Source organism: Pleurodeles waltl, chromosome 7 (genome assembly GCF_031143425.1).
Source record: "Pleurodeles waltl isolate 20211129_DDA chromosome 7, aPleWal1.hap1.20221129, whole genome shotgun sequence".
Classification (NCBI taxonomy): domain Eukaryota; kingdom Metazoa; phylum Chordata; class Amphibia; order Caudata; family Salamandridae; genus Pleurodeles; species Pleurodeles waltl.
This window is the reverse complement of record NC_090446.1, coordinates 65,391,641-65,416,953: the sequence shown is the minus strand read 5'-3', so window position 1 is coordinate 65,416,953 and position 25,313 is coordinate 65,391,641. Positions and strand designations below refer to the sequence as shown.

The 25,313-nt window shown below is 42.5% G+C and overlaps 1 protein-coding gene across 1 annotated transcript in view; it reads right to left on the bottom strand.

The window, feature by feature from the left end:
* LOC138246804 (alpha-2-macroglobulin-like protein 1) overlaps positions 1 to 25,313 on the bottom strand; it is a 179,966-nt gene that overhangs the window by 141,184 nt on the left and 13,469 nt on the right. Inside the window, exons 4-10 of the mRNA XM_069201567.1 lie at positions 21,322 to 21,374; positions 13,922 to 13,942; positions 12,862 to 13,021; positions 8,853 to 8,937; positions 8,742 to 8,769; positions 8,630 to 8,694; positions 34 to 136 (exon numbers count right to left, since the gene is read on the bottom strand). Coding sequence (XP_069057668.1) covers positions 34 to 136; positions 8,630 to 8,694; positions 8,742 to 8,769; positions 8,853 to 8,937; positions 12,862 to 13,021; positions 13,922 to 13,942; positions 21,322 to 21,374 — 515 coding nt within the window. The remainder of the gene's footprint in view (positions 1 to 33; positions 137 to 8,629; positions 8,695 to 8,741; positions 8,770 to 8,852; positions 8,938 to 12,861; positions 13,022 to 13,921; positions 13,943 to 21,321; positions 21,375 to 25,313) is intronic.

Sequence of the window (25,313 nt, the reverse complement as noted above, 5' to 3'; positions counted from 1 at the left end):
ACATCTTTAACTTCTCCTTGAACAGTGTCTCACCTGGCCATTATAAGTTTTACAAATATCTTCTGCTCTGTTTCCGTAGGCTTTCCTGCAAAGAGTGGCCTGGACTTTTCCATTTACTGGCTTTCCATATGTGTACCTGTGTTGAAACAGAAGCAAAGCAGAGCATTTTATTGAAGAAGTTCTTAATGACAATGGGAGATCTGTTATACGCTACATTACACTTAACTGAGGTTGGAAATTGCTGTAAATACATCACATATATTAGAATTCCATGCAAGCAAAATGTAGCCAGAGAGTACATATGTCTAACACAAGGGGCTTCGCTTTGTAGAATCTCTGTCGGTGCAAACCCTGGAGAGCTACTAAGCATAGAGTCACTTCTTACCTATTACGATGCTGGTCAGGCAACAAAGGCACTGTGGGCCTGATCACAACTTTGGAGGACGGTGTTAATCCGTCCCAAAAGTGACGGTAAAGTGACGGATATACCACCAGCCGTATTACGAGTCCATTATATCCTATGGAACTCGTAATACGGCTGGTGGTATATCCGTCACTTTACCGTCACTTTTGGGACGGATTAACACCTCCTCCAAAGTTGTAATCAGGCCCTGTGAGTGGTATCATCTCAGAGGTACATTCAGTGTGACCACCTCAAATTGAACATGAGTGGGATCTCTTCAGAGATACCAGAAGTGGAACCGTTTTAGAAACTGTGAGAGGGATCATTTCATACCTATCACAAGTGGAACACCTCCAGAACTAACGTGACAGATCACTTCACGGCTACCATGGGAGGCACGCTATCTGAGCTGTCATGAGTGACAACACTTAACAGCAATGAGTGTGAGATCACTTTGTTCAGAGCCACCATATCTGGGGCAATTACAGAGATACAGTGAGAGGGTTGACTTCAGAGCTGCCATGAGTGCGACCACTACCATCTCGAGATGTAAAGAACATCAACCACAAATACCATGGGCCTGATGCACAATAGTCTTACATGGAATAAAGTTAAGAGTGCAGTGTTTTCGCTCTCATGGCAGGTTCTCTTCATCGAGGGGAATCTCTGCACTCTCGGCGGAATCGCCACACAGCAAAGTCTCCACACTTGGAGCGGAGACTCTTCACTTGTAACTTTACTACATGTAAGTACCTTTTGAATCAGGCCTTATGAGTCTGACAACTTCAGAATATCCCTAAGTGGAATCAATTCTTAACTACCAGAAGTGCAATAACTCCAGGGCTATCACGAGTGAGACAACATAACAAAAACCACAAGTGGGCTCACTACCAAACTAGCATGAATGAGACAACAACAGTTATCAGATGCGTAAAATCTCTTCAGCAGTACCAAATGTGGCGACACTTAAACTTTAGCTGAAGTGGCATCTCTTGAGAGCTCCAATCATTCCAAATCCACCATCACTGGGATGACTACGGAGCTGCTATTAGGGGGATCAATTCAGGTCTACCATCAGTGGGATCAATGCAGAGCAACTGTCAGTGAGATCGGTGCAGAGCCACGAAGAGAATGATAACTTCAGAGCACCATTGATAGTAGCATTATGGAACCACCACCAGTGATTCACTGCAGAGCTACTGCTGAACCAGTTCAGTTCATTCTATTCATGCAAAGTGGATGGCTACCCAGAACAGGCCTTTCAGTCCTGGCACATAGTTCAGAACCCGATATCATCCAGATTAAACAGTCAGGTTTTAAGATGCTTCCTTAAAGACCCTTCATCTTCCATCTTCCATAACCTGACGGGCAGAGCATTCCATAAATTAGATAATAGACAGGAGAAGGACTGACCTCCACCTCTTGCTTTCCAAACCATTGGGATTGCAGCCATACACAGGGTAGAGGATCGCAAGGATCTAGCAGGGCAATAAGATGGCATCAAGTGGTGTAACAACCGAGGGCCTTTTTTTAATAATAAGCTCCATGAGCTATACAAAGAGACTTGATTGGATTCTCTGTTTTCTGTGGAATCTTGAAAAGCAGATGAGCTTCTGTATTTTGAACCACCTGCAGTCTTCTTAAGACATGTTTCAGGCATTCTAAGTAAATAGAATTACCATAGTCCAGGCGTGAAAGACCAAGAGCTTGACCCACAATCCTCTGTGCAGAGGAATGTTAAAAATCTAATATCTTTCTGTGCATTCTCAGAATGACATAGCTGCTGGCCGCTAAATTTCCATACTTGGATCTCAAAAGTAAGTTTATTACCCAGCCAAATTCCATAAATTCCTTATCATGGCTTTTGGCAGAGGGTGGCTGCTTGCAGACTCAGGCCAGCAGACACTGGGCCAGCATTTAATATCATTACAGACAACCATCACTTCTGATTTGTCTACATTAAGTTTCAGGCAAGAGGCCGCCATCCAATCTGCAGCCTCCTTCAGGCATGGTTTAAGCTAATCGGCTTTAGAACAAATTTCCGGGGTTCAGGAAATTACATTCTGAGTATCGTCAGCATGTGATACTATTGAAAGATTGTAGGTTTGGAAATCTCAGCCAACAGACGTGCGCACAGATTAGAAAATGTGGGACTTCGAGAGGTCCCTGGGGCACGCTACACGTCAGGGGAAAAGACTCTAGTCTCATCATAGCCCTGAAAAGTTCTATCCTCTACAAATGAGGTTGGCATCTTTAATGCTAGACCAGTGACCCTGACCTCTGTAACCTCTGCAGCAGCACTGCCTGAGAATCAGTAAGGAAGGCTCAATTTAGATCCAGCAAATTAACTGCTGCTGTATCTCCTTGATCCAGATCCATTTTAAGCTCCTCCACAGCTTCTAACAGGGCGGTCCCTGTACTGTGTCCAGGCCAAAAGCCGGTTTGACTGGCTTTCAATCAGCATTAGGTGCTGGTTGAAAATGGTTTTCCAGTGCCTTGCCCATGCTAGACAACAAGGATATAGACCTTTAGTTTTCCGCTTGGGATGGATCCAAAGCATGCCTCCTGGCAGATGGCAACATGCCACTCCCTAAGGAGTGGTTAAGCACTTCTTGGAACAGCAGGTAAATTACCGTCTGCCCTTGACTAAGAATGGGCAGAGGAGCCGGGTGGGAGGAGAGCCTGATTCCACAGCATTCATTAGAGCCCTTAGGTTTTCATCCTTTGATAACCAGAAGGCAGGTGAAGTTTCCATTTAACATTTCGGGTTGGCCCAGTGAGACCTCTGGCTTGCACTGATCTGCCTTGCCTGGGAAAGAGGCATACATATCAGAGACTTTTTTCAAACAGATGTTAGCCAAGTCATTTCATCATACTTCTGCTGGACTTGTAGCGCGGCCCCATTCACTCTGGATTTGTCAGAGATTTGGCCATCGCAAGAAAGCTCTCTGGCGGAATTGGATGCATTATCTATTTTTAATGCATAATAGCTTGAGCGTGAGTTTCTAATAGTGCAGTGGGATTTTTTTTACTGCTCTCTAATATTTCTTTTTTACTGTTGGAGACGTACGTTTTTCTCTAATTCCTTTACAAGCATTTGGATTTCTTTTTCAAACGTTGCAAATGATGCTTAAACCATGGAGCATGTTTTGTATCATCTGCAGGTTTGTAATTCTTAGATGCGATGTTCATATCTAAGGATGCTTTAATCCATTCATTGAATTTTAACACTGCATCGGAACTTTTTACCCTAAGTCAGGTTTGGTATTCAAAAGAGTATTTTCCAATTTTATGGGGTTTAATTTTGATCCTTGCTATTGTGGGCAAAGGACTGCGCACATTCAGCACAGGAAGCAGAATCGGTATCATAAAATGATCGGGCCAAATAACTGGGAAATGGCTCATAACTACTAAAACAGAAAGATTAGTAAAAACTGGGTCAACAAAATGGCTTTTGTTATGTGTTCCTATGCGATCACTGCAGACCTATCATCAGTAGGATCAGTGAAGATCTACCAAGAGAGTGATCCTTTCTGAGTTATCGCCAGTGGGATCACTGCATAGCTACAATCAATGGGATCACTCACAGCTACCAAGAATATAGGCCCATATTTATACTTTTCGACGCACAACTGCGCCAACGCAGTTGTGCATCAAAAAATGTAACGCCGGCTAACGCCATTCTGAAGCACCATGCGGGCGCCGTATTTATTCAATGACGTTAGCCATCGTTAGCCGGCGCTGCGGAAAATGGAGTTTGCGCGTGAAAAAATGGGGCAAGTCAGGCTGAGGCAAATTTTTCGCCTCAACCCGATTTGCGTCATTTTTTTCACTCCCAACCCCCATTGAAATGACTCCTGTCTTAGCAAAGACAGGAGTCATGCCCCCTTGCCCAATGGCCATGCCCAGGGGACTTATGTCCCCTGGGCATGGTCATTGGGCATAGTGGTATGTAGGGGGGCTCAAATCAGGCCCCCCTATGCCACCCAAAAAAAATTAAAAAAATACCTACCTGAACTTAACTTAAGTTTCCTGGGCTGGGTCCCTCCATCCTTGGGTGTCCTCCTGGGGTGGGCAAGGGTTGCAGGGGGTGTCCCTGGGGGCAGGGGAGGGCACCTCTGGGCTCCTTCCGAGCCCACAGGTCCCTTAACGCCTGCCCTGAGCAGGCGTTAAAAAATGACGCTAACGAGGGTAGACGTCATTTTTTTTGACCCGCCCACTCCCGGGCGTCATTTTTGCCCGGGAGTATAAATACGACGCACATGCCTCGGAGTCATTTTTTGTAGGGAACGCCTCCCTTGCATATCATTAACGCAAGGAAGGTATCCACGCTAAAAAATGACGCAAACTCCATGAACTTTGACGCTCAACGCATCTAACGCCAAAGTATAAATATGGAGTTAGTTTTGCGTCTGATTTGCGTAAAAAAAAAACGACGCAAATCCGGCGCAACCTGAGTATAAATATGCCCCATATTATTTTTCAGGGTCACCGCTTGGGGGTTGGCTGAAAACCTGATTTCACAGGATCAAGTCAAGGACACCTAGAGCTAGATCACTTCATAAATTCTATGAGTGAGGCAACTTTCAACTTATAGGGAGAGGAGTAGCCATTGAATTAAAATTGCACAACTCTTCTATTTGGATTGGACCAACAGAGGACTTGGATAAATCTGGGTGTAGGAAAGCTACTGTATTTAAATCGCCCAAATATGTTAATTAGCTTTGAAGCAACCATGGAGGATTCTGGCTCTATTAAAATGCATAAAATAACATGCTGTACTGGCCAGTGACGCAGAGGCAAATTTACTGAACTGTCAGGTAAGGCAGCACAACAGCAAAAAATGCTGTGCTGCATTGTGTGACAGAGGGGGAGCAGGATAGCGCAATATCTTCAGAGATATGGCCATCTCCTCCCCTCTCCCTAACACTTGCGCAGATTTTTGTAGCCGTGAGCCTCGCACACACCTTTGCACCATAGTGCAAGGGTGTGAGTCAGAGTTTACCATAGGATATGAACTGGGAGGGTTCCCTTCCAGTACAAAATACTATACCTAAACAACATTTAAAAGTTTCCTACATTGTATGCGTGACGCATGCAAATGAGGAAAAGAAAGGTGAATGACAACATTTCTCCTTTTAGCACCTGGTTTTAAAAGGCTTTATTTTTTAATCCAAAATGCTGTCTCACAACTTTTAGATAGGGTTTTGAGTCAAAAAGGGTGGGTAGTTGCATGGGAATGCCCATGTAACTCCCCCTTGATGGTAAGTAATGCAAACCAGCGCTTTGCACTGCTTTGCATTACCTTTAGTTGATATCCGGCGCGAAACGAGTTTTGAGCGGGAAAGTAAATAATGAATATAAAAATGCACTGGTTTGCGTCACTTTTATGATTCAAAGTTGGGCAAAATGTTAGTAAATCACCCCACAGTTTCACTGACTCTAAGGAGTATACTTACTAAGATTTTACACTGTGTTTGCATTACAAAAGTGAAGTAAAATCATTTTTTACCTATTTACTTTCCACCGCAAACTTGTTTTCTGCTGAAAAGTACCCTAAAAGTAACAGAAAGCAGCGTGAAGTTCTTCTTTGCCTTCCTTAGTGCCACGGGGGTATTCCATGAGTGGTACATGGGCATTCCCATGCAACCACCAACGCTTTTGATGCTAAACCCTATCTACTAACGTTAGTAGACAGGGTTTAACTTAAAAAATTAATGCAGCTTTGCAGCACAAAAACAACGTAGGAAAGATTTTAAAGTGCGTCTATGCATAGTATTTTGTATTGGGAGGGTGCACTTCCATTAGAAAACCTATGCTACACTGACACACACACACACCCTAGCACTATAGCGCTAAAGTGTGTGCGTCGTGCTCAGCAGCTAAAATCAGCACTGGTGCTAGTGAGAGTGGAGGAGAGAGACACATTTCTGTAAATGTGGCGCTCCCCTGCTCGCCCCTCTCACACAGCGCAGCATTTTTCGCTGCTGCCCTTTGCTGCATGACTATTAAGTAAATCTGTGCCTATAATTGTTATTTGTGGAACCACAATAATGAGTGTAGTCTGCAGAGTACCAGGAAGTAGGGGGGCTGAGAAACGATATAGGCACCCAGGTCACCACAGTGCATGCAGGGCTCAAGTTTAAATTGGATGAGAAAGTCTGTCAATGCTCTCTGTTCTGTTATCGACAGCACACTACAAGCCACTAATAAAGTCTAAGTATTTATTGTTTGTGGAAGGAGCATTGTGAAGTGTTGTCTACCTGCTTCAGGCAGTCAGCTGCATTTTCTTGAGCTCAACGGGATAAGAGAAGAGACAGTACCGACTCTCTCCTTTTGGGTTTGTCAGTAATGGGAAGGATGGGTTATTTCCTATCAATGCCAGGAATCGTGGCAAAGGTGCCATGGGCCCTAATGCAAGCAAGGACAATGGGCTCCCTAACCCCCGTCGGTAGGAAAAACAGCTATATGTGGATTCCAGTGGAGCTCTGGCACTCCTACTGGACTACTGGACTACTCCTGCTGCACCGTGGGGAGTTATGCCCAAGTGCCTGCTCTCAAGAACCCGACAACAGATTTCTAGGGAGTTTGTTGATGCCACACTGTGCAGCACTGTCAGTGTTAGATCAGCACAAGCAGATTCCAGGAGAATGTCCTTGTGCACTTTGTTGCAAAGCCTTCTTCTATTTAGTCTTGGCTTCCCTTACTTTCTAGGCCTAGGTTCCCAAATTTAGATGAAGGTAGATTTGGACTCATTTGCGATATATCTCCCTCTGTAGGCCTGTTTTCCAATCAGCAAAACACCATGCTATTGGAAAAAATGGTCGCCAGTCATCTTCTTGACTCTGGAATATAAGGCTGATCTCAGGACACAAAAGGTATTATCCCTCAGCACAGCGTGCGATGGTGTATGCTCTTTAATTATGGGGGAATGAACTATAGCTGCCCGAAGGAGAACTGAGAACTTGCACTGTATACATGCTGATGCTTCTGGAGGTGACAAGACCTGGCCATTTTCTCAGCAGAGAACACTGGATTCTAGTGCAAAGTCACAGACACCAGATCAAAAGTAATAGAACCCTTTTCCGCTGCTCCTCTGCCAATCAAAAAGCGACAATTTTCAGACAGAGGCAAACGTTTTAACACTGTGGACCTGATTCACAAAGGTAATTTACATTTTGAGTAAGTTTAGTACTTTTTGGCTGTTCAATAAATCCAAGTATAAATTTACTCCAAAGATGTAACTTACATGTGTTCACCAAATAGAAAGGCCTGGGGGCTAGTCATAAACTGCAGTGGTTATTCCCAGATATATTTAACACTGACACTTTTAAGTAACGTTTCTAGTTTTGGCATACCCAAAATCTGAGTGTAAGGTTACACACAAGTATAGGGGAAACTGCATGTGTAAATTAGTGAAACAGAAACCCATAGGAGACAGCAACATTTTAATTTTGACATACTTTTAGAATTTTAATGCCCACCGCACACAGTTGCAAAACAAAAATGCGCGTTTACCAAGGCGAGACCTATTGGCTTTGCCAATGCTTGTTCCTGTTACCACTACTAAATGTGTCATTCTTGCTCCAAACGCAGCATTGGAAACAGAGCCATAATTAAACACCAGTTTCCTGTCTTTCCGTGCCACCTATTGTCCACTAGAAATACTGCATCAGAAATGTAGCCAAAACAACGTAGATCTTTACAGACTACTGTGAACAAGCATCAGCAATGCCAATATGTGCCCTTTCATTGTATATGCATTTTAAATTGCATTTATATAGCGCCTACTGCACGTGACGAGGAATTGAAGCGCTTTATGTTGACTCATAAAGATAAGCGAGACCGATTGACTTTGCCAATGGTGTTTCGTCCAGTGGCATGCTCTGTTTTCTGCTGTGAAGAAATAATTCTGCAGAGCACTGTGAAAGACCATGAAGTACTGAATGTTACAAATATCCCAGCATTATCACCCTAAATAAGGTTATGTTTTCTCCCTGCGTGCAATATGGGGCTGGAATTGAACATTTTCGATATCAGACCTGTGGCTACAGGGGGCGTGGATCTTCTAGTTGGAAGTTCAGAAGGAACTGGATGAAACCACACTAGATATACTGTGTCTCTGAACCAGCCCACTCCTTGTCTGGAGGGAAGCTCAGTCAGGGCCTAGCCACGTGCAGCCCTAGGGACAGGCTCTGCCAATCCTTTCATGTCCTGTGCACTCACCTGCCACAAACGCTCATGGGGACCTTGTCATCCAGGCTGGTGAGGACCGCAGGAAGGTGGATCTTCTAGTTGGAAGTTCAGAAGGAACTGGGTGAAACCACACTAGATATACTGTGTCTCTGAACCAGCCCACTCCTTGTCTGGAGGGAAGCTCAGTCAGTGCCTAGCCACGTGCAGCCCTAGGGACAGGCTCTGCCAATCCTTTCATGTCCTGTGCACTCACCTGCCACAAACGCTCATGGGGACCTTGTCATCCAGGCTGGTGAGGACCGCAGGAAGGTGGATCTTCACTTCAAATTTTGGAAGCACTAGAGGAATGAAGAGCACAGATGTGACATGAGAAAGGGCTCCAATGGGAGCAACATTAGCCATAACCCATGACTGACCTCATTTTGCCTACATCAACATTGTCCCAAGCTAATTTTGTCCAAAATAATTGATGAGTGAGGAAATCTATTTTATTTATTCATTAAGGGGCAGATTTAAGAAAAGTGGCTGCTACATCCAATACAGCTTCACGTTTCTAGCACTGCCTAGCGCCCCCCTAACGCCACCATGTGTGCGCTGTAGTTAGGGAACTAGTGTCAACATTTTTTACACTAGTTTATCACTTTGGTCCACTATTGTCAGAAAGTTCACGCTAGTGGAGCAAAGTGCAAGGAAGCCCACTGATTGCAATGGGGGCGTCCTTTAATGGCTGCTTTCAACAGGCATTTAAATGACACCAAAACTTTTGCAATGAAATCTTGTAGATTTCATTGCACCATTTTTGCGGGACTCCTTGAGCCGGAATACACCCTTTCCATACACCCTGCATGGCGCATGCATAATGTGGCATAAAGGTTTACAAAGAGGCGCAAAGCTCATATTGCACCACTTTGTAAATATGGCATGGCTATTTTGCAAGCCTAACACCTCATTAGCATAAAAGAAATGACACTAGTTTGGCGCCAGGCCTTCTTAAATTTGGGCCTAATTGTTTTTATGTAGTGCATACAAGTCTCAAGAGAGTCAGAACATGTTAAAAAAGAGGCAGGTAAGGAACACATAAGTATTAATAAAGAGGTGTTCAGTAGTACCTGGCATTTAAATCCAAACCGTGTTAAGCTATTACAAAGCAAATATACAACCAAAAAATATAGGTGTTAAGTTATAAAGCCAGCAGAGGCAGTTTAAGCACAGAAGGAGCCATATCGATGGGATAATTGACGTTTTAGGCCAGGTAAGAAGGAGTTCCAGTAAGCCTCCCGTATCTGCTGAAGATCACACCCAAGAGAGAAGATGGGAGGTGTTGTTCAAGGAGGAAGACCTCTGGACCACTTTTGAAAGCAGATACATGGAAGAGGGGGCAGATGTCAGGGTGGAAAGAGTTCCATACCCCGGGTGCGCATCCTGAAAGAGTCCGTATATGGTACACCTTTTGTTGAAGAGCGGGTTTGAAGCCGAAGGGTGTCTGATCAGGGAAGTCTGCAAGAGCAGAGATCTTCAACGTTTTCAGCCAAATGTGAATTTTTGGGACACTCTAAAGAACATCATTCCCATAGCCAACTGTGGATATTACCAAAGGTACTATCCCTTCATGAGATCCTGTTCTGGTAGAAAAGGCTTAATGATCTGGTTTTGACTTACTTGATAACTAGCATTGCTGGTCATGCGGTTTGCAATGCTGGTCAGTTGTTCTACCCACATCAGTTGCACAAAAAGGACAAAAAAGTAGCAATTCTGTTGTTTTCTAGGAGTTTAAGAATCGAAGTCAATATGCATTTTCAGGCCATAGGGGAAGACAAATAGGGATTTTCACTGGCAATTCTAATTGTTGCAACCGTCAATAAAGACATCAGAAAAAACCCACTAATCATCAACAAAAACATTCAAGTGGAGTCTAGGGAGAAATTCAGGTTTCTCCTGTAAATCGTAAATATTCCTTGTGAAGTCATGAGACTCCAGCCTCTTTGATTTGCTTTGCAATACTCATGGGACAATGTAGCTTTCACATTGAATTCCTACGACTGAGGATGGTTTCTTGACCTGCACTTGTAGCACCTGGTTCTTGAGGCAGCCCTTCTCAGAGCCACCCACTGGTCCATGAGCTAGATGGATGTGACAGAAGTGTGTGATTGGCAGTCTCTGGAACCAACCAGGGATCTGTGCAAAGCCAGACATAAAGGACGGGGCCTGCGCGGAGGACATGGATTGATTTGGAAGTGGGTCAGAAACCATTTCACGCATAGTGCACATTAAATGTAACTTTTATTTAGAGGATAAAGGCAAATCCTGCCATTCTCTCCCGGAGACTGAAGATGTTCTCTTATGACAGAGATGGTTCACAGGCTGATGATAGCTGATAGCCCATGATTCCTGCATGATTCCTGCATGATTCCTGGAAAATATCCTGGTTGGGCTGTGATTGCCTTTCTCTCTCATTGGTCCAGAATTTTATTTTCAGACAACAAGGTTTCTCTAATTGGACGACTGACTGATAAAGCACAAAAAGGGCTGAGTTGTCAAAAAAGGTCTTAGTCTTAGCAGAAACAAAAGGAGACTCAAGTGTGGGTTGTGATTGGATAGTAAACAAAACTGTCAAAGTGTCTATTTCATTTTATCATAAACATTTAAAACACACTGGATGAAGTTACACCAAACCAGAAAAGTAGGGCTGGACTAGGAACCAACTTGACTCCAGGTTTGGGGCCATCTGTCCAGGAGTTTTCACTGTAGCATTCAGAAAACAAGTCATGTGACACTTCAATTGGAAATCAGTCAGTTTTGGATCTCCCACCTTCGACCTTCACCCAGATGAGTGAAGCCCTAGCGGCATACACATTTTTTGATTTATTTGTGCCGATTACAAATTATTTACTAAGAAATCACGAAAGTGCTTTTCAAAGCTTCTCGTGAAGTCCACCATAACTACGGAGTTGCCGTCATTAACTCAGTTGTAGGATTTTTAGGCTATCTAAGTCCTTTCAAATACAGGAGATTGGGAAGCTCTCATGTCAAAAGTCAACTCCGCAGCTCATATTCAAGAATACATACAAATCCGCAGAAATATAGAATTATAGATGGGTCATAGTGAATAATGGGGATGTTTTTCATGTGGGGCTCCGAGTGACATCAAAGAGAAAACAAGAGCGAAGCTCATGTTGTCTTGAATAACAGTCAAAATCATGGGGTGAAAAACACCACCCTTGGTCACATTTTACCTAACTATAGTTTTATGCTATGTACGTCCCCTAAAATCATCAGCCTCTGCTTTAAACTGCTACGTGAGGCCAGAGGAGTCATAAGGGGGCCATACATTACATGGGCTCTCCTCTCTGTCCCAAATCTGAAAAATAAAACACCAGGCCTCCTGTGACCCGGCCCCACCACTCCCCGTGCCTTCCTCCCTCTCCTTGAGAAGCTGTGCTCCCTGCATTTCAGCACTGCTCTGACAGGCTCCCAGAGAGTCCAGGCAGGGCAGCCTGGAAGTCCTTTTATGGCACAGCTGCAGGTGATGGAAAGTTGTGTCACCACTGCTAGTACATCATAGCAGTGAGTTACTGTGAATACAATCCAGTTATTCATGATAACCGGGCCGGCTATAGGGCAGTGTGACTGGTGCAGATGCACTGGGCGCTGATCTTGGAGGGGGCCACTGACCTCTGGGAGGGCGATGTGTTTAGCAATAACTTAAGATTTAAAAGCACCTGCTGCAGTGTTCCTTGTGGTCCAGCTTTCAGACAGCAAAGATGGCAAAACAACTCTTGTGATTAATCTTCCTACTAGGGATAGGGGAGCTTTGTCTAGTGGCAGTTTTGACTCACCATAAAGTAGCTCTGAGGGTTAATGTGCCTGCTGCAAAGAACAGATCTCTATTCTATGTGGATAGCTGAGTTAATTAGTAAAACCTTCCTTTACCAGCGCTTTAACAAAATTAAATGTATGGGAGAAGGGGGCTAGCAGCAATGAGGGACACTTTTGCCGGGTGATATTGGTCGAATCTGAGGAGAAGTGGAGGGGTGACAAAAAAGATTGTCGTACCAGGGGCCACCAATGCTAAAGCCGACCCTGCATGGTAATAGCTCACTATGAGAGCCATATACAATAAAAGAGTGTATTAGTCATGCCCTGCCCTCTGCTGGTGGAGATGAACCCTCAGATGAGCTTCTGCCATGTTACAGGCCCCTTTTAGTGTGAAAGAGCAGAGATATAGACAAATCCATCCCTAACCCCTCTTCTCCAACACTTACTATACTCCATGACCTCGAAGGTTTGCTCTGCTCTGGGGTCCTTGACTTTGATGCGGTATGTTCCATAGGGGGGCTCGGAGGACAGTGGGTGGGACAGATCTACGATGCCCTGGTCCGGAACCACGTCCTGCCACTGGCCAATGCGGTTCCCTTTGGGGTCCTGAGGAGACAAAGGGAGCAGAGTTTCAACAAAGTGAACAATAAAGCCCAGGACAGTGGAGAATAAGAGAATGCTCAACAGTGGTTTAAGAAGGTAGCCACATATTCCAAATTTGAAAGGAATCCAAACTTGGCTCCTGGCAAGCTATTTTGTCCTAAGGGAGTCAATTAGCAGGAAGGGTGAACTCTTGCCTAAAAGGTTTGAACCAATTTATTTTGACCCAAGTAGTTTGTGTGGATGGAGTGATGTATGGAACTAGAAATCAGAAAGTTGTGTATGACTTTCAAAACTAGGACTTGATTATGGGGGACCGGATAAGGTGAGGTGTTTCCAGAAACTAGTAAATGAATGCCATGGGGTGAGGTGTTAACTGGGTGCCACACACACCTTATTTTCCGAGCTCTCTGGAAAATTAGCAATTATGTGCAGAATCGGTGTTTTTCGTATTGAATTCCACTTGTAAAAGAATGCAAGACTTGACCTGCCAACATTTGTCCTGGGAAAATTGTTGGAGTGTGGAGTTTATCGCTCATCTTGGACTGCACGGTGTTTGGAATTCTCCTCCCCAACTGTGAAAGTCCCATGAAGTAAAGAAGTTGGGCAGTGCCCTGGGACTGAAAGGGATCCTAGGATCACGTGATCCATTATGTGGAGACACAAACTTCAGAAAGTAGAGAAATCAGATTGAGGAAACAGAGTTCACAGGTGACAGAGACAAAACATCTTAATCCATGAGATATAAGGAACCAGACATTTTTCTTTTTATAAGGGCACTAAGGCAAGACAAGGGTAGGCACACTGAGCATAGACTGAGCAGCGGTGTCAACTTGAAGCAAAGCATGGACTGTACCAAATGCATCATGGGGGAGTCTGCTACGATTCAGGAACTACAATACTCACCTGGATCTCAATCTCGGAGTACTGCAAGAGAAGGGGAGAATAATGTGCATGAGACATTCCAAAATGGCGACTGCAGCATTATAAACAGAAATTACTAAATATCTCCCTCTCACTTGTTATCTTGATAAAAACATCTAAACCTAGTCAGTCATAATACAGCTGTCTACCAATGGGCAGCTTACTGATGGACACACAAAAATTGTTTTTTTTACTGAACTTAAAGAGTAAAAAGTGTCATCTAGCCATTTTACAATGACATTTAACAGGCAAATATGAAACTTAAGCATTGAGTTGAAACAAGTGTATGCATTTATTTGAGGTTTTTTTAAAAAACATTTTCACATAATAGAAAACTTTAAAAAAATATTTGTGACTGGCAACAGGATGAGTTCATTGCATGCCTCCACGCTACGCACGACCTGCATAAGCACCAAATACCTCCAATTATGCCATGTACTATCTCCACACATTAGAGTTACTGTCTGATGGTGTTGGGGTGCCTCCAAGCTATCAGTGCACACAACAATTCTCAGTTGTACCATCCCTTTGTGATCATATCCATGACTCCTTTGAGGTTCTGCGGCATGCATGGGAGAGAGAAATTGGGGAGCTGCCGGATGAGGACTGGCAGACAGCCATGATGGTGCCACGCAAGGTGGCCATCGCCCCACAATAACGCCTTATATCACCTGCCAATTAGATGTGAAAGTTTGGAAGAGCAGACTCCCTTGATTGCGTTAGATGCAGATGACCGGTCAGTGGCCTTCACACACTGTGATTGGGGTGCACCAAGGTACGGTCGTCCTCAGACACTGTACTGGACAGAGTGATGGTGGTGATCAGTCGGCAGATTGCAAGAGACCCAAAACTACTACTCCTCCATTAATCAATATATATTGACACAAATCACTATAAAATTGGAGTTGAGACACCTTGGTCTCATAATAACCAAATATGACATTGCAGAAAAATGGCGGAATGCAGCTCCACCTCAAACACATCAGACAGCTGACTGCGCACCATGGACCGCTGCATCACACTATTTATCAGTCATGGGGCTCCTCACAGAAAGGTAGGGGGTGACTGGAGGGAGTATTGGGGTGTCACTGGTCAATAAAAACTTGCAGCTCAATTTCAAATCTGTTTACCTGATGTTGGGGTGGGCTTCATCGGGGCTCCGTGGGTGGGGTGGGGCTGACTTGACTATACATATGTTGAATGTAAATATACAACACACACACCACATGATCTTGTGAAAATCCAATAAATTAGGTTTATAAAAAAATCTTGCTTGGGAAATCATGGTGCCATAGAGGTAAAATCGTGCACATACTTCATACATCCTTTATTCTTCTCCCCCCAGGACATACATTCACAATGCTTGTAATTCAGAACACTCCCAGTGATGCTAAATTTGTAAAAACAATTAACTGCAAGGACCCTCATCAGTTGGCCCCCGCACTTGCACCACCCATTGCCCCCGCCAGCGCTGCCAATGACCATACTATCACAACTACAAACCATCGCACTCCTACAAGAGGGACACTTCAGATTATTCCAGGCTCCCAAAGCTATAAGGGAGGCTTGGGTGGAAATAATGATTTTTAATGTATATTCGATTAATAACTGTTTATGAGGTCATATCTGCATTAGACAACAGTGCCACCTAGTGGCCAAATGTCATAAGTTCCCATGTTGACAATTAAGTGCTGGCGCCGAGCACCGGAAATCATTGGCTCAAATTAAACACTGACTCCCAAGAATCGTAGGTCTTTATGTGTTTCAGTCTCTAATTTTTACTATTGCAACTGGTGATATTACAAATTCCACTCTACTGATAAGAAGTCTTCAAGACATTATAATGACTCAAATACATTATCCTCTAATACAATATCATCTTTACATTAAGCAAAATATTTAGAACATTTGCACAAGTTTCCTATGCCATGTGTGTCAATTACAATAAAAGATCACTTGCAAAGGTCTACACACCACTAAAAAAATTCACTTCAACTATCATTTATAAAATTTGACCTGATTTTTAAAACACCTTTCAATAATAAAAGCGATAACAGCACATAATCACTGTTTGAGAAATAAGTAATACAGTAATTGCTGTCTTAAATGTATATGTTTGCTTACTATCAAATGTGACTTGAACTGGAAAGCCTTTATTCTTACAAAGGCATATATTACTTATAAGTAACCACATGTAAATGTCGATCTAATCTACAAATTGTTGTTAAACTATTTTCATTAAAACATTTGTTTAATCTCGTATTATATCTATCTGGTGTGAAATCGAAAGCGTGAATCCCCATAGAAACTCTTCAACAATATTTGTATCCACTACATTGAATGGCTTGGAAATCCTGCTATTGACAGGGACATTAATGATGAAACAGTTTATATTACCTATCTAAGATTATGACTCATCAGTCCTTGAACACCCCTTACTTTGTTTGTGAATCTCTGCAGCTCTGTCACACTACCTTGTCTTTATCCCCCTAAGTGCAGCACTTTGCGTGCAGCTGGGTCCTGGTTCATGGTTAACTAGCATACAACAAGATTAAAATATCAATTACATTTCCCAAGGTGGCTTATACTGAATGCAAGCCATGATGCAAAGTGAATTTCAACGCCCAGCAACTAATTAACCTTCTTAAAGTATCCCTGCAATCTGGAGAGGGGACATGCTGGAAGAAAAAATTGCCACTCGCCCTTGTATTGGAATGAGATTGCCCTCTGCTGATCATTTTGGAAGCTTTTTTCTGTCAACGCAACAAATTTTCACTGTCAAGGAGTTGAAGTGGAACTACTGGGTTGGGAGGTGCAATGTCACCGGATCCCTGTTGGAATCACTTCTTCTGGGAAGAAGGTAAACCTGAACAGCACTGGTGGCAGCTCCAACGCAATGGGCGGTCACAGCCTTCGAAAGGAGCACGCTACACCTCTGGATGCTCTGATGCTATAGATGTTGTCCAGCTCGTTGGCAAAGGGATCATTACATAAAGTGCCTTTTTGAACCTTTTTTTTACTGTACACACAGTAAGCTTTCTTGTTAAACTAAGTATAATGTAACACAACAAATCGCAGTGCTGATACATGGTAACTTCTCTCATGTAAAATGTTCTGCCACCTTTGGGTTTTGTTTGCACTACATACAAATTCACAAATACATAAGTTATAATCTACAAAACTGTAATTTCAGAATTCATTTCCTTTCATTTCTTTTTGGCTTCTGCTAGTGCTCCTAAGTGTGAATGTTATTTGTTCAAAATTTTGATCTATGAGGCGTGAAAAACTATTCTCATGTGCAGTTTCAATGATTATTGGCATGCAGTCCAAGAAGCATTTGATGTTGCTGAATAGTTATTTTTCTCCAGTGCAAGTTCACCCTATAAATTTCCTGCACCCCATGTTTGTTCTGAATTTAGAAACCATAGAATAATGCATGGGATAATGTAAGTCCCTCAATAAACAGCTAGTATCTCACCTTGGGATCCCACTTTTATCCATTTCACTTTAAACTATCAATTTCTCCCAATTTGGCAAATAAATCCAACAAAACCAAAAATTGAGGGACCACTTGTAATTCAATTGTATTGAGCCTTAATGAAAGATAGAACATTGTGTTCATTAAGTTTCAATATATTTACTAATTGCCCCTGTAGAGTTGAAGAACACTATAATAAGGCAGATAAGCAGCGTGGCATTCGGTAAGTCTTATGTGTTACAGTGAACCAAGGACGACAGAAGCTACTATCACAGGATACAGTTATATGCCAGAATATTGAAGAAACAAATTCTCCTACCAAAATATAGACTCCCGCAATATTATGAAGGTCCGGTCATACAGGGGAGTATAGCTTTACTGTTCTTAATTCCTCATCTATGTATCTTGCAGATATAGATATCATTGAATTACATTAGAAACATAAATCTGTATGTGCCTACATATACTTACCTGTCAGTCCCTGGTTTGCTGTGCTGTTTGATCCCCATTGTTGTCATTGTTTTCTTGTTGGGCTGGTGCCATGTACACAGTTGTGCACTTTTCACTGTTATCTAGGTGGACAGGTGCAGTGTACTCTGCAAAGCACTTTTCAATGTTATCTAGCTGGGCTGGTGCCATGTACACTGTTATGCACTTTGTTTAGGCATACTATGTACTTTAGTTTGAGGGCACTATTTAAAGTTTAGTTAAGTGAAAAAGTGAACAGGTAGATTAGTTAAAATCCTGTGTTTCCTGATGACCTCAAGATTGCCTGATATGCTTGTCTGGTGTTTATTCATTCAGCTGCCCTAACAGGGGGTGATGATTAGTTAAAAGCTTCTGCTTCCTGCTGGTCACAACCTCATCTGGTACGCTTGATTGCTATTTATTTATTCAGCTGCCCTGGCATCTAATTAAAGGTCTACACCAGAGCCTTCAGGCTGGCAGGAAACACTCTATAATGTTCAGGAAGGTTTCAGTTCTTAATGTGTTTGTTTACTCAACCTTCAATTTCTTGCCCCAGTCTCCTAATGGACGCAGTATTCTAATTCATAGGAAACACTCAGTAATCTTCCAGAAGGCTCCAGATAAGCACTTATATAACAGGCTATAAATACAGCTTTAATACTCAGTCCCCTGCTTGGCTTCCTCGATCCATTTTGATAGAGTTGTGTCTCCCACCAGCTTTGTCCTTGGGTTCAGAGCATCACCACCTGCAACAAGAGTAATCTTGACATCATCGCTTGGAAGCTGGGGGGGGGCAGCAACACTGTGGGGAGGGGCAGCAACCCTTCTTGGAACTATGTCCATTCTAGAGAGCTTGAAACAATCAGGATCCATGGAATTTGGCTGTCCCTCCATCGCCTTGATGCCTTGACTATGACCACCTTTTCACCAGTTAACAATCCAGGTATTCTGGCCCATTAAATGGACACCAGGTTAGTGGATTAACCGGGCACTTCTAGTTTTGGTATTCCCTTTTCCTTCAAGGACATTCTAGCAATTTGAGTTTGAAAAGAAAGCCTTGGCTAAAGGAAAATGACTACTTGTGTGAAGTAACAATGTTAAGGACAAAAAGATTTCAGAATCAATTGAGCAGGTACTAACGGATATGCCCTCAGGACTCAGTGCAAGGACCTGTGCTCAAGGGCCCTTCAAATGGACTTAAATTCCTTATAGTATTTCTTGTTTGGTATGCTTCATTAAGAACTTGCACCTGAGGCTGCCTGTAAAGCATTTGTGTATGGTTTCTGAAATGACTGCATTCTTGTTGCAGAGACACCTTGCAATGATTGTGAGGCAATGATTGTGCCTTCCCACTAGAACTGGAAGGGACCTGCTCACAGCGATTAACACTTGCCCACCAACCTTTTCACAAGAGCTCCAAGGCAAGGTGCACTAGAACTCTCTCTCTCTCTCTCTCTCTCTCTCTATATTTCTCAGTCCCTTATGTTATTAAATTGCACACTCATTTACATCATTCTATGAAATAAGCATTGAGAATGCCAATAGTCTTGAGATTTGACCAGTGAAAAGTATTTTATCGATTTTTACTAACCCACAACATCGGCACAGAACAGAGTCACCGTGGAAGCTTCCCTAACAAAATCTGTTCTTCTTAATTAGTTGTAAAGACGCATTTTAAAAAACCTTATGGGGTTAAGGCACCTGCTGCAGAGATATCTGCATGCCCCATGAATCTCAGGGAATAATAATAACGGTAAGATAACTCTGGTGGTTAGCACATTTGCTCGAGAGATGCGTGTCATGTGTGTCATGTCTAGTCCAAGTTTTGAATCAAAGTACCATAGAGAGTTAACGTATCTCCTGCAAAGCACATCATGACAGATCTTTATTTTATGTAGATAGGTAAGTGGGCTATTGCTTTTAAAACGTAGATCATTTTGTTACTTGCAGATCATAAATTGTAATCTTTCTAATATAGCACAGTGAGCTCTGAAAGACATGTGACTCCAACACCTTGTAACCCTCACTATCCTATGTAACACATCCTGTACATAGATTTACACTTATGATTTATTATCAGTGTATAATGTGTACATGTAATGTAAAGCACTCTGACACCCTGCAATGGGATGAGTAGTGCTACAAAAGAAATAAAACAAATAGTGATATGTAAATTGCTATTTGTGTAAATACAGGAAGAGACCAGCATATTTGACATTCTTGCTGTGCATAGATATCTCTTATATCCAGGAACTGACCAAAGTTAAAATCCTGTCTCTCTTAAGCTCTTGTGAAGTGACAACATGCTGTGAGCCTTTGTTTACCCTCCATTGTATTTGCAGGTAGGCTCCAGATAGCTCCAGCAAGAACAAAAAGAGGTCTGATGGCCACTTAACATCTGCCTTTGTTGTGGTCCCAGCTTGAAATTAAAATAAAAAAGCCCCCTCACTGCCGCTTGCACGTTGCTGCTCAGAAGGAAAGCAGACAACGTGCAGGCGCTGCTGAATGCGTTGCGGTATTAAAACATTACACCCGTACGATTTCAGCATATCACAGTGCACCACAACTACTTGGCAGAGTGGACAGCGTCCACCTTGTGAAAATAGTGGGTGGACGCCGTGTACCCTCGACTTGTGCCCTGACTCTCTCTTTCTTTCACTTTCCTCCAGCTCACACCACACACATACACACACACACACTGCTTCCTCCCACACTCGTCATTTCAGCAGCATCTCATACATTCTTTCTCAACTTCCTTTCAAATATATTCTGGTGTCATCTACTTTTCAGACATGTCTATAATTCTCCTGTCTCCCACACTCTTTCTATCAACCCACCCTTTCCAACAAGCACTCTCCGACACCCTCCTCTCAGTGAAACGCTCCAGTCACAGCACCTCTTTCAAACCCTATTGCCAATCTTTCACACCCTCTTCCCCTCATCTCTCGACCATCATAACCTCTCTTTCTCACTTCCTGTGTCTCACACGCACTTTCTCTCCCAAAGAAAGGATGCGTCCCTTGCGCTCCTTATCACCAGTGCGCATGTTGAATGATCACTTTCAATCTTGCAAGTGGTTTGACCCCTTGTAAAGATCTTTACGGCAGATACAACTGAGGGTCCTCATACAAAATGAAGCAGACCCGCTAATACCCCCATTCTCTCATTACCCACACCCACCTCTGTCTCTACAGTGCACCCTAATCCTTCCCCTGGGACAGGACCTTCAGGTAACCATGCGCTTTATAAATACTTTACATAAATAAATATTGCTCTATAGTTGGGAACACATTAGGGATTTTCTTTCCACAGTGATGGAATGGGAAGGCTACTCCATACCTGATGTCAGCAGGAGATATGAAGCGCACAGGGTTGGACCACGCGCTCTCCTGCACACCAACATACAAACAAATCCCCCCACAGACACATCACTCACCTTGTCAATGGCGGACAAGAAGTTCTTGTCGAAGCTGACAATCCGGAAGTTGACTGGAAGGGAAGACATAGAAAGATGAGTACAAAGCTGACTGTAGTGCACATGTAACAACCATTGGCAAAAACAATAGAGCAGGAGTTAATGTGTTAATGCTTGCAAACACAGGCATGCAGAGGCTGGCATGCAGTATTGCTCCCTGCATGTGTTGACTCATTTAAACCAAACCTATTGACTTCTGCCACTTAAATGGCAAAGGACTGCTGGTTGGTTTTGTCTTTGATATCAGCATAGCCTGACCTCAAGATGGCTACCCTGAGCTCTCGCAAGATTGGATCTTTTGAAGTTCAACTTGTTGGACTTCGGCCAGCCATTGTGGGGTGAGGTCATGGAAGCCAAAGTGGCAGCCATCATGGGCCATGATGACAAAAATCATGACAAACGCCCAAAATGCCTGCTCAACTGAAAAGAATAAATTCAATGATTGCTTTGTGTGTGGAATGCATGTTTTAGATAAAAGATTGAATGTGAGAAAAGGGTGTTGTTTGTACTTACTTTTCAGATGTAGCTCTTCCTAGGACACGGAATGATATGCTAAAGAGCCAATAACAGGAGGTGAAATGTTTACTTATCTGATCGCCACTATATGTACATTTTAGAAGGGCATTTACAAAAGCTCCAATAGATAGAGCCAAAAATGTGGTCTAATTCGGAACACGTCTTGTGGCTCACTCACAGGGAAAAGTCATCCCCACTTCAGAGGCACAGGGCCAGCTGTATGACCATATTTTTTGCGACTCGCAATTTGTGACTCATTTGCGATTTGCAAATTGCGACTTGCAAACCCAAATGCTCAATAGTGTCAATGACACTGTTTGCGAATCCCATTTGGGTCACATATGACCTACCTCATTAATATTCATGAGGTAGGTCGCAATTTGCGACCCCATTAGGAATGGCTGCACTCATAGGGATGGTGGCCTGCTTGGAATAGCAGACCACCAAGTATGTAACTGCTTTTTAAATAAAGCATTTTTTTTTTCAATGCAGCCCGTTTTCCTTAAAGGAAAAAGGGATGCATTTCAAAAAGAAAAATTAAACGTTTCAGTTTCATTTTTTCAGAGTAAGCAGTGTTCTGTGGGGAATGGGTTACCACCAATTTGAAATTGGTGGTAACTGCGATTGTTTTGCAACCAGAATTGCGGTTACAAATCAATCATACATCCCCCTGCAACTCGCAATAAGGTCCTGAGTTGGCCCCGTGGGCTCAGGGTCCCCCACGGGGGCATTTGTTATGCCACTGGGATCAAGGTATATAAATCTGCATACATACAAATAGGGTGGTCCTTTTCAAGGTGATGCACACAAGACCCACTCTGTGTGCAAATACCCGATGTCGTCTGAGAGATTATGTAGAGGAATCCCATACTGCACCATATGCCCACCACACCTCCATGGATAGGAAAATGGACTGGAAGGCTGCTTAGAATAGCAATCAATTAGTGGTGCAGTACGGGATGTGATGATTGGTCGAGTCCTGGACCATATAGCAGAAAGCTGTGTTTAGTCTCCCTATCATGTTCTGGGAGCCCTAAGTGTCATTTCTCAGGGATTGCATCCCTGGTTCACATAGAGTGTGAGTCATGTGGGATTATACAAAGATGTGACTCACGGTCCATTACTGAGGCTCTTTTTTGGTTTCTGCTCTTAGACTTGAAGTGTGTCAATCCATGTGTGAGTACCAAGGGTAAAGACTTGTTGCCCCATCACTTGGAGTCACAGAACAACAAAGAGAAGAGATGTGAGACCCTCACCTAAGCTCATAGCACTAAGCTGACAGCTGTTCCACCCTGTACGTCTTTCAGAATTTTACCTGACCCTACATTTTCAGACAACAACAAGGTTAACGCTACCTCTGCTGCATGTGCAAATGTTTAGTACACACTCTGTGTATATTTATTGTAAATACATTTCTTCACAGATTTCAAACTCATAGGGGGCTATTTACAAAGGTAAACATATGTGTGAGTAAATCTGCACATGTATATTTATACCTTTGGGTAACTTTACTACTTATGACTATCATTTACCATTGTAAAGTTATTCAAAAGTATAGTCTTACATGACCCCACTTCCTAAAACAGGGGGTGGAGTATGTAAAAATATCATGTACTAGTCACTAGTAGTGACTTTATGACTGTATTTAACATTCTGCGTTCTTGGCGGAGACCTCCACTAATAGGGCAGAGATTTCCCTATGGTAAAGCGCAGAGAAATTTATAAAAGTTAATTAAAGTAAATAAAAAAATGTTAATGCAAAGTAAATTTATATATTTATTCTAAAAGTAGGAAAAAATAAAATAGATGCTACAACACTTTTAACTTAATTTCAAATTAAATACTTAATTATTTTTAGTATATTAAATAATATTAACTTTATTAGTTTTTAAAGATTTATTAAAAAATGAAAGTAAAGTATTTTTTTATATTTCTTCCATTATGTATTAAAAGTTAACTACACGTTCTGCATACAATTCATAATAATTACTTTTTTATTTTTTATTTTGTGTTCATTTTTAAATTAAAAAGGCAATTAAAATATTTGTAAAAAGCTATAATAAAATTATTTATTCTACCAATGTTTTCTGTGGGATTCTAGTTTAAGTCCCTACCTCCGGCATTTTCTATGAGATGTTTGACCATTTGTGGTGCTGGATATACTCCAGCTCTGGGCTTTATATAGTGCTGTTTTGGGTCCTTTTTGGATGTAGTAATTTTAGAAGAGAAGTATGTGAATAGCAATAGGCTTACTCTTTTCTGGACGGGTTCATGTCCCTCCCTAAACCTGTCCGTAGCCCACTCTTAATGCCTCTTTAATCATCCGAAAACCCTTCCCCTCCTTAGTAGTAAGTATTACGCATTACTGCCCTATGTCCCTCCTGTATTTACAACTAAAACCTATATGTACATATGGAGAGATCTCTGCAGTTGGCAAAGTACTTTGCATATAAAATAATGGAGAGTTGGAGCCCTTTGCACGTAGATTAGTGAATAGCATTATGTAGTATGAGAGCAATAATATTGTAGTAATTCTAAATGAATTAGTAAATCCAATTTGTGAATAGGCCCCATAATCTCAAATTTAACCTCCTGTATGTTATATGGTACTTGATGCATTGCAAGACAACACTGGTCTTCAAAGTATCCAAAAACATTGTTTCTGTATCTTAAAGTCCTAGAAAGACGTTTCAGTCATGTGTCATTTAGGATCAGTCCCGCCGCCTCAGTTCGTTTCACCGTGCCCCCCCCACACATTCACACACACAATTGTCACCACATTTCTAAGAAGTGCAACACCTCGTCTGGGGTAGTAAGCGCTATGTAAATGCAATTTCAACTGTAGCACAAGAGCATCTAACAGTTGTCGCCTACCCTGGCAATATGTGGTAATGCAGCATGGTAGGAGATATGCCATGGTGTAGCAGTGTGGAGGGTCTGGTGTTGTGAGTTGAGATATTTTATGTGTAGCTGGATGGTAACTGTGTTGTTGTGCAGCAGTGTGGGAGATATGTCGTAGTTTGGGAGTATGTGAGATGTGGTGTTGTGTAGAGTATGTGAGATGTGGTGTTGTGTAGTAGTGTTACAATATATCTTTGGGCAGCAGTACGAGAGATACTGTGTCACGTAGCAGTGAGTGTGCTATGTAACAGTTTACCACTGTGGAAGATATGTAACTGTAGCAGTGTGGCAGGTGAGTCATTGCATGTCTGTGTGGGACATATGTTATTGTACAGCAATGAAGGACATGTGCTATTACATAGCACTGTTTGGGGCTTGTCTTTTTCTTACTGTAGCAGTGTTTGAATACATCACTGTGATTCAGGTTACAGTGTGGAAATGTGGGATTTAGGCACTTTTAAAACCATTTTGTAACAATATGAGATGATATTGTGTGGCATAGAGGAGATGTGCCCTTCTGTACACTCTGCAGGTGA